At 48.9% G+C, this 8901-nt stretch overlaps 1 protein-coding gene across 3 annotated transcripts in view; it reads right to left on the bottom strand.

The window, feature by feature from the left end:
- KIAA1671 (KIAA1671 ortholog) overlaps nt 1-8901 on the bottom strand; it is a 252820-nt gene that overhangs the window by 142291 nt on the left and 101628 nt on the right. For all 3 annotated transcript variants that reach the window (XM_032256690.1, XM_032256691.1, XM_032256692.1), the window contains one exon: nt 3435-3569. In XM_032256690.1, coding sequence (XP_032112581.1) covers nt 3435-3569 — 135 coding nt within the window. The remainder of the gene's footprint in view (nt 1-3434; nt 3570-8901) is intronic.

Genomic DNA, 8901 nt, shown 5'->3' with positions numbered 1-8901 from the left:
AGGAGGCTGAGGCAGGAGAATTGCCTGAACCCAGGAGGCGGAGGTTGTGGTGAGCCGAGATCGCGCCATTGCACTCCAGCCTGGGTAACAAGAGTGAAACTCTGTCTCAAAAAAAAAAAAAAAGCTGCAACGATTTATTAAGCTGTTTCTTGGTATCAGGCACTATGCAAAGAGCTTTGTAAGCATCATCCCGTTTGGGCTACCACATAAGAGGAGTGGAAAGTTCAGCAGATACTTAAGAGCATGGACTGCAGACCCAGAACGTGGCAGAGATACTTAATGGCTCTGAGCCTCAGTTTGCCCATCTGTGAAGTGGGAATAATAATAGTATCTATACTACATGTAAGCATAGTAAGTAAGAGGCATTACTATTGCCGTCATTGTTCTCTTTATAAAAGTTACCACTTTACTGAGTGATAAACTCACTTGACTCAAGGCCTCTAGCAAGTGGCAGGGTCTGTCACTCAGCAACTGTGGTAGGGCTATGCAAATCAGCAGGGCATTGGCCTGGCAGGTCCCAGGCACCCTCTGGAAGACAGCAGCAACAGAGCAGCTGATGGCCAACTCCGGGCTGAGCAAATATCACATTCTCAGCCCCGATAGGAGTCCCAGGGCTCAGGATGTCTTGTTTCCTCATGCAGCTAATGCAGAGAGTGCTGCAGGCCCAGAGGAGAGACGGGCTGGCAGGGGCTAGCCATGCAACAAAAGCACAGGTCCATGGTGGGAAGGGCCCAGGGCCCAGGCTGGAGCGAGACAGGCCCCGTTTCCATTCCAGCTCCCCCAGCTGCTAACTGTTTGGCCTTGGGCAAGGGGCTGAATCCCTCTGAGCCTCACTTTCCTGCTCTGCAAAATAGGATTGATGGTCTCTAATATGAGGCTGAAGTAGGAACTGACAAGGCCTGAGAGCCTCCAAAAGTGAAGATGAACATGAACTTACACTGGCAAGTAACAGCACAAAGTCATTCACCAAAGCAGTGATGAGAATCAGAGCAGACACACTGATCAGTGGACCCCTTTCAAACACCTCATGAGACACAAAAGGAATGTATGACCGATTTCCAGAGGAACAGGGCAGCCGGCAGGGGCTCAGGACCCCAGCCCTCCTCTGTGGGTCACCCCGGCGAAGTCAGGTCCTCTCTCCAGGCCTCACTTTCCCCTTTTATAAAGAGAGAACTGGACAGGTGGGAAAAAAGGGAGAGGAAAGGAAGGGAAGGAGGAGGAGGAGAAAGGGAAGGGGAAGTAGAAGAAAGGAAAGGATCAGGAAAGGAGGAAGGGAAGAGGGAGAAAGAAGGAAAAGCTACCCTTGCAGCTGAGACATTGAGAATTTACTATGTTCTGGGTTATCTCATTCACTACTCACAAAAATACTCTTGAGGTCACACAGGACCATCCTTATCTTACCGAAGATAAAACTTATATTCAGTGACATGCATGAAGTCACTCGTCCAAGGTCACACAGGGGCAGAGTTAGAACTTAAAGCCCTTTCAGCTTCTTTCAGCCTCTGGAGCCCAATACTAAAGGGTCCCTCTGGGCTGAGCTGTTGAAGCCACCAGGAGAGGTGCTGAACACCACCTCCTCCTTGTGGCCGCTCCCAAGAATTGCAGGCATGAGTCCCAAAAGCAGGAAATGAGGTCTGAGGCCCCAACACTCTCAGGTTCACGCTGAGTCCCTCCACCCACCTACCTCTGGAAGCGAGAAAATCAAGCAGGCAGGAGTGGGGCAGGGTCCTCAGAGGCCAGAAGGGAAGAGCCAAGGCAAGCTACCCAAGGACTCCAAGGACAAAAGCTCTTCGATGACAGGGAGTGACAGAGGAGGAGCTGGGCAACCAAGGAGGATGCCAGCAAGCAGAGACTCTAAAAAGACAGGTTTTAAATGTTTCTCTCCCCATCACCTTTGTCTTCGCACACACACAGAAAAGTTCAAGTACAATCAGATAAGCTGAGTCAGAGCCATCTGAGAGGAACTAGAGAAATGGCTGAGAAAGAAAGTAGTGGAAGGGAACGTTTATCAAAAAATCCAGGCAGGTCTCAAATGTGTGTGAATCTGGGGCTGGGATCTGGATCCTCAAGGAAACTTCCCCGGCTGCTCAGTAAACACCTCGCTGGGAGCTGAGTTCCTCCCAGCCGGCCACCCACCCCCCGGCCCATGGTCAGGCTCACGCTGTGGCTGTTCTGCATCACTCCTAGCACAAACCCCACCAGGGTATCTTCTTTACCCCCATTTTACAGAAACGGAAACTGAGGTTCAGGGAAGCAAAGTTTCTTGCCCATGGCCATAAAACCGGAAGGGATGGATGGACTCTCAATGGAGCTTCAATGCAGAATCGTATGTCTCCAACACGTGAGACCAGGCCCAGTTCTCCCTGAAACTCGCAGAGCTGAGCAACCAAAAAGGCTCTTGTGAGCAGAAGTGTCGCTTCTTAGGAGCCACCTGTCTTCAACGCCCCTGTATGGAATGTGGGCCGGGAAGGGGCTTCACGGGCAAGTGCAAAACTCCAAACAGCATGGAACTAAAGTCCGAAAAGAAACTCATTGGAAGCGGCAAGGCCCTGGAACCCACGTGGGCACACCGAGGCTCTGGAGGGGGCAGCTGCCCCTGGGGCCTGCTCAGTGAGTACTCGCCTCCTTTCGCAAGTAAGGAAACAGGATGGGGAGGAGGAAGCACGAAGACACAGAGATAAGTAAGGGCCAGAGGGAGACTTAGAAATACGGACAGTCGTGCCAGTAACAGCAGCAGTAATAATTACGAGCACTTCATGAGTTCTCTCAACCACATCAGCACTGTAAAGTAGACACGATTATTATCCCCATTCTACAGATGAAGAAACTGAAGCCAGAGGCCAGCCAAAGGCCACACATGAAATGTATGCAGATCCAGGACTTGAACCCAGGCGATGTCGCTCTGGAACCAGCTTTCTGCTGCCTCCTGTGATCCCATGACCATCAGTTCCTGAGTGTGTTATGACGTGTTGGGCCCCACACACACTTTATTCCACCCTCGCAACAGAGCTAGAGAAACAGGAATCAGGATCCTGCTTTCCAGGTAAAGAAACTGAAGTGCAACAAAATTAAATAAACTGCCCGAAATCTCAAAGAGGTTGAAGGGAGACAGTGCTGGGATTCGAACCCAGGACTTTCCAACACCAGCGTATGTTCCTCTAACCACTCCATGCCAGGCAGTGGGGTTACTATTCCATCCTGGGCTGGAAACCCAAGACGAAGGAGGGTTTCCCCAGCAGAGCCACCAAACACCCTCCACATCAAGAACCACAACACAGCTAGTCAGCTGACACCAGATTCCTGGACAGCAGCCTGCTACCCTCGACCCCCTCAGGGCCCTGGGCCATCCAGATGCTCCACCAGCCACATTCACAGCAGTGTTCAGCAGCCAGCACCCCCTGGGCATTCCTCTCCAGCCATGCAGTATCACTCACCACAAAGGGTCCGCCCCTCCTGTCCTTGGAGAAGCTGTGGCTTCTCCGGGGGACTAAGGTCACAGGGGACATCTGCTGGAGCAGCCGCTCCTTCTCCTGGGGGGCATCCCCCTTCTCCAGGTCTCGTGGCAGCACCTGAGGCACAGAGCACAAGAAAAGGACTTTACTGGGAACCTTCTCACGTACAGGAAAAAAACATAGGACACCAAGAGTCCATTCTATAACAAAAAGAGCAAAAAAGAAAATTAACCCCCCAGAAATCCCCCTACCTTAATGATCAAGAGGTAACATGTAGGGTGGTAGCTCTGGGTTCCAGTGACCCAGCCTCAGCCATTTAATAACTGTGTGACCTCAGGTGAGTGCCTTAACCTCTCTGAGTCTCAATTATCTGGGAAAGGAACTATGATACAGCACCCAGCTTCGAGGGGTTAAGGAACAGCCTACAGAAAGTACATGATGCAGTATCGCCACCAGGGGGCAGACGTGCACAAATCCTGGGCACCTGGCTTGGCTCACCCTAGCCGCCTCCGTTCCTGGCATCTGGGGACCCCTCCATAAATGTTGGCCGGCCTCATTACTGCCAGTGGTCATTCTTGGTGACCTTATTTTAATCATCACTTTATGCACCCAAACACGCATGCACACATGCACACAGAGCAACGGTGCATGAGCAGCACAGCACCTTCAGTACATGGAAATCCTGCTGTTTTTTTCCATTTAGTTATATATAGGGGAAACATTCACAGGCCAGGACTTCAGGATGCATATTTTATGTGCTTCACACTCTCCCTGCGTGAACAAGGAAAGGAAGGCCGCGAGAGGGGAGGGACCTGCTTAAGAACACAGCACCAGGAAGAGCAAGGCTGGGTTTCTGGTCCCTTCCCTCACGGCCTCTTTTCTGGATGCCTTCAAGGACCCTCTGGTTCTCCTCCTACCTCTCCACCAGCTGTTTTGGATCAGTATCCCCGCATGTCCCAGGCCAGCCGCAGAGCCTTTTCTCCTTTTGCTACATCATTCCCTCTGGGATCTCTCTTCACGCCCCCCATGGCTTTAAATAAATCCCATCTACACCCAGATGCCTGCCAATTCTGCTTCTCAGTGTTGGAACCCTGGGCGCGGAGATCCCACTGCTCACTCAACATCTTGGAAGCTCACGCTCGTCTCAGATCCATGTGTTCAAAACATGCCTCTTAATTCCATTATCTCCACAGTTGCTCCTCCCACCTTGCCCACCCATCCCTCAGATGGGGAGGCCAAGACCCTCCGGTTGCCCTCCATTCTTCCCCCCTTCTCTCCACCCCATCAGCAAAGCTGAAACTCTACCTGCAAGACATGCTGCAAATCTGCCAACCTATACAAAAATCAACTTGAAATAGATCAAAGACCTAAATGTAAGAGCTAAAGCCAGAAAACTCTTAGAAGAAAACATAGGTGTAAGTCTTTAAGACCTAGAATTAGGCAGCGGTTTCTTAAACATGATACCAAAGGCCTAAACGACAAAAGAACAACAGATAAAATAGACGTCTTCAAAATTAAAAACTTTTGTGCTTTAAAGGGTACCATTAAGAAAGGGAAAAGAGGCTGGGCACAGTGGCTCACGCCTGTAATCTCACCACTTTGGGAGGCCAAGGAGGGTGGATCACTTGACGTCAGGAGTTCAAGGCCAGACTGGGCAACGTGGGGAAACCCTCTCTCTACTAAAAATACAAAAATAAGCTGGGCAAGGTGGCATGTGCCTGTTTTCCCAGCAACTCGGGAGGCTGAGGCAAGAGAATCATTTGAACCCAGGAGATGGAGGTTGCAGTGAGCCAAGATCACACCACCGCACACCAGCCCAGGCAACAGACTGACACTCTGTCTCAAAAAAATAAAGAGAAAGAGGAAAAAAAAAGAAAGGGGAAAGAAAACCCGCAAAATGAGAGAAAGCTTCCGCAACTCATACGTCCGAGAAAGCACTCGTATCCAGAATACATACAGAACAATGACAACTCAGTAAGAAAGACAACCCAATTAAAAACGGACAAAGAATCTGAATAGGCAGCATTCCAAAGAAGGTATTCAAATGGCCAACGAGCACATAAAAAGATGCTCAACACCCTTCACCACCAGGGAAATGGAAATCAAAACCACAATGAGTAGCTTCAGGTCCAACCTACTAGGATGGCTATCATAAAAAACACAGACAGTAACAACTGTTGGTAAGGATCCAGAGAAACTAGAACTCTCGTGCACGGCTGGTGGGAATGCTAAATGGTGCAGCCGCTCCGCAACACCGTCTAGCAGTTCCTCAAAAGTGAAAACTAGTTATCATATGACCTGGTAATTCCAATCCTCGGTATATATTCAAAGAAATGAAAACATATGTTTGCACAAAAACTTGTACATGAATGTCCACAGCAGCATTCTTCTTCAGATTCAAAAGCAAAAGCAACTCAAATGCCCATCAATATATGAATGGAAAAGAGAAACTGTGGTCTACCCAAACAATGGAATATTATTCAGGCATAAAAAAGGAGTAAAGTCCTGATCCATGTTATGATATGGTTGATTCTTGAAAGCATCACGCTAAGTGAAAGAAGACAGTCACAAGGCAACATACTGTCTGATTCCATTGATATGAAATGTCCAGAAGAGGCAAATCTCTAGAGTCAGAGAGGGGATTAGTGATTGCCCAGGACTGAAGGGTAAGGTGGGGAATGTGGAGTGACTACTTACTGGGTACAGGGTTTTTCAAGGACAGAGGCAAAGACATTCTAAAATTGCGCTTTGGGAGGCCAAGGCAGGAGTTCACAGCCTGGCCAACATGGTGAAATCCCGTCTTTACCAAAAATACAAAAAAATTAGCCAGGAGTGGTGGTGTGCACCTGTAATACCAGCTACTTGGGAGGCTGAGGCAGGAGAATTGCTTGAGCCCAGGAGACGGAGGTTGCAGCGAGCCAAGATTGCGTCACTGCACTCCAGTCTGAGCAACAGAGCAAGACTCCATCTCAACAACAACAAAACACATATACTAAAATTGAGAGTTGTATCGCACCACTGCACTCCAGCCTGGGTGACAGAGTGAGACCCTGTCTCAGAAAAAGAAAATTAAATTAAGAGTGATGATGGTTGCACTACTCTGCGAATATACTAAAAACCACTGAATTGTATATTTCAAATGGGCAAATTGTATGGGGCATAAATTATATCTCAATAAAGCTGTTGCCAAAAAAAAAAAAAAAAATGCCACCAGCCTCTCTACTTCTCTCTACCCCCACAGCCACCACCCTGGTACAAGCCCTGTTAAGCCTTTAGGACCACAGCAGCCTCCTCACTGGACTCCCTGCCTCCACCCTAGGTCTCTACACAAAGCAGCTGATGGCGTGATGGGTTCTCTAAGACACAAGCAGGACAGCAGTGCTCAGAACCCTCTGTGGCCCCCGTGTCCTTGGCCACCCACCTCTCAATTTCAGCTGAGACCCACACCCCTGTGCCCCTGGAATCCCTCAAGCAACCCAGGACAAGCTCATCCCCACACTGGGGCATCTTCACCTGAGCTCCCAGATGTTTTCCTTCCATCACTCAGATAGCATCTCTCAGGTCCCTGCCCGCAGAGCCCATCCCTGACCTCCCGTCACCCCCTTTTCTCTCACCTCCAGGACTTAATACAGTCTCCATGAATAACCTCACTCATTCACCCCTGGAGGCCTGCCTGCCTCTCTAGATGCGCGCTGAGCACCAGAACGTTCTATAGTACATGGAGATGTCCTGCAAGTCCCATACAGTGGCCAAGACCCGTGTGTGGCTTTGGAACATCTCAATGGGGACACAGTGACTAGGGAACTGAATTTTAAACTGCATTTAATTTAAGCTAATTTAAATTTAAATCACTGCCAGGGGCAAGGAGCTGTCACACAGCCTGAGATGGTGGGCTCAGCCACACCGAGGTCCTGCCTAGAGGCCCTGGGACCCAGAACTCGGTCTGGCATGGGCTGAACAGAGGGCTAGGGTTCCCTCTGATTTCGTCAAGCTCTTCACCCCAGCTCCTGGGTAAAGGGTTGACCACATGTTACCTCGTGATAAACCTCTGACAAGTCCATGAAGCAGGCAGGAGCCCCATCCTACAGATGAGGAAAGTAAGGCTCAGAGAGGTCTGGCGAGGTGCCCAGCGTCACTCAAGGTAGGGTACAATCCCAGGGCTGCCCAGTATGCAGTCTGTAGACATTTCCAGAAAGAAATCAAATGATACCAGTACAAGGGTTCATCTCCTAACAAAGAGCTCTAAGAAATCAATGAGAAAAGAACCAACATCCTCAAAGAAAAGCAGGTGATGCATAAGCATGTGGGTTACGGGAAGAAAATAGAAATGGCCTTAGAAGGGCAGTCGCCACGCTGAGCCTGTGGATATACCTACAGGTGTGCACAATGATATGTATACATGGTTTGTCATACAAAGGATTAGAAATACCAGCCCCTGGAAAGGGTTAAAGACACTTTCCTATATCCACAAGCTACCAAAAAAATAAGGATGCTCTTTGCGAACTGAATCCAAAAACCCTCCCAGACCGGGTGCAGCGGCTCCCGCCTGCAGTGTCAGCACTTCGGGAGGCCAAGGCAGGAGGATCGCTTGAGCCCAGGAGTTTGATACCAGCCTGGGCAACACAGGGAGACTTCTGCCTCTACAAAAAAGAGAAAAAAATCAGCCAGGCATGGTGGCATGTGCTTATAGTCCCAGCTTCTTGGGAGGCTGAGGTGGGAGGATTGCTCAAGCCCGGGAGGTTGAGGCTGCAGTGAGCCGTGATCTCGTTACTCCAGCCTGGGTGACAGAGCGAGACTTGTCTCAAAAAAAAAAAAAAAACCTCTCAAGACACATTATATGAAAAACAGAAAGGCAGAAAATCTGTTGATTCAGCAGAGATCCCCAACCCAAGATTCCCCTTGGGAGCTTTCATAACTAACAAAGGCAGGTCCTACCCCAGAGATTCTGACCTAACGGGCCCGGAGTGAGGCCCACGCATTGCTATCTTTTAGGATTCTTGGTGTTACTCCGATGAAGCAGCCAAAGTTTCAACCACTTAGAGAAAATGCTCTCTATTATGGAAAACTGAAGCAAAAATGAAAATATGTGTTTGTATCTGCTTGTATTTTCACAAAGAAGCCCCAAAAGAATATGGACCCAAAAAAGGAGTAAAAGTGATTAGAGGTGGAAGAAATGTGAGCATGGCAAGTATTAGGGAAACTTTTATTGCATGTTTTAAGTATTTTTGGAGTGGAGCCGTATTAAATCTCTCTTAAAACTGAAATAAATAATTTAAATAAATGAAATACTACAACTGGGTCTGGGAAACAGTTTCTATAAATGTTTAAGTGAAGAACAGAGAGGAGGATTGAGAAAGGAAGGGACCCCTTTAATTACAATCACACCCTTTTGGGCTGTAAATCAAGAAACCGGCCCAAGGAAGCAACCCTGTGTCTTTATTGCTTTCCT

Source organism: Sapajus apella, unplaced genomic scaffold (assembly GCF_009761245.1).
Source record: "Sapajus apella isolate SASKATOON/1434 unplaced genomic scaffold, GSC_monkey_1.0 scaffold95, whole genome shotgun sequence".
NCBI lineage: Eukaryota > Metazoa > Chordata > Mammalia > Primates > Cebidae > Sapajus > Sapajus apella.
This window is presented reverse-complemented; position numbering and strand designations above follow the sequence as displayed.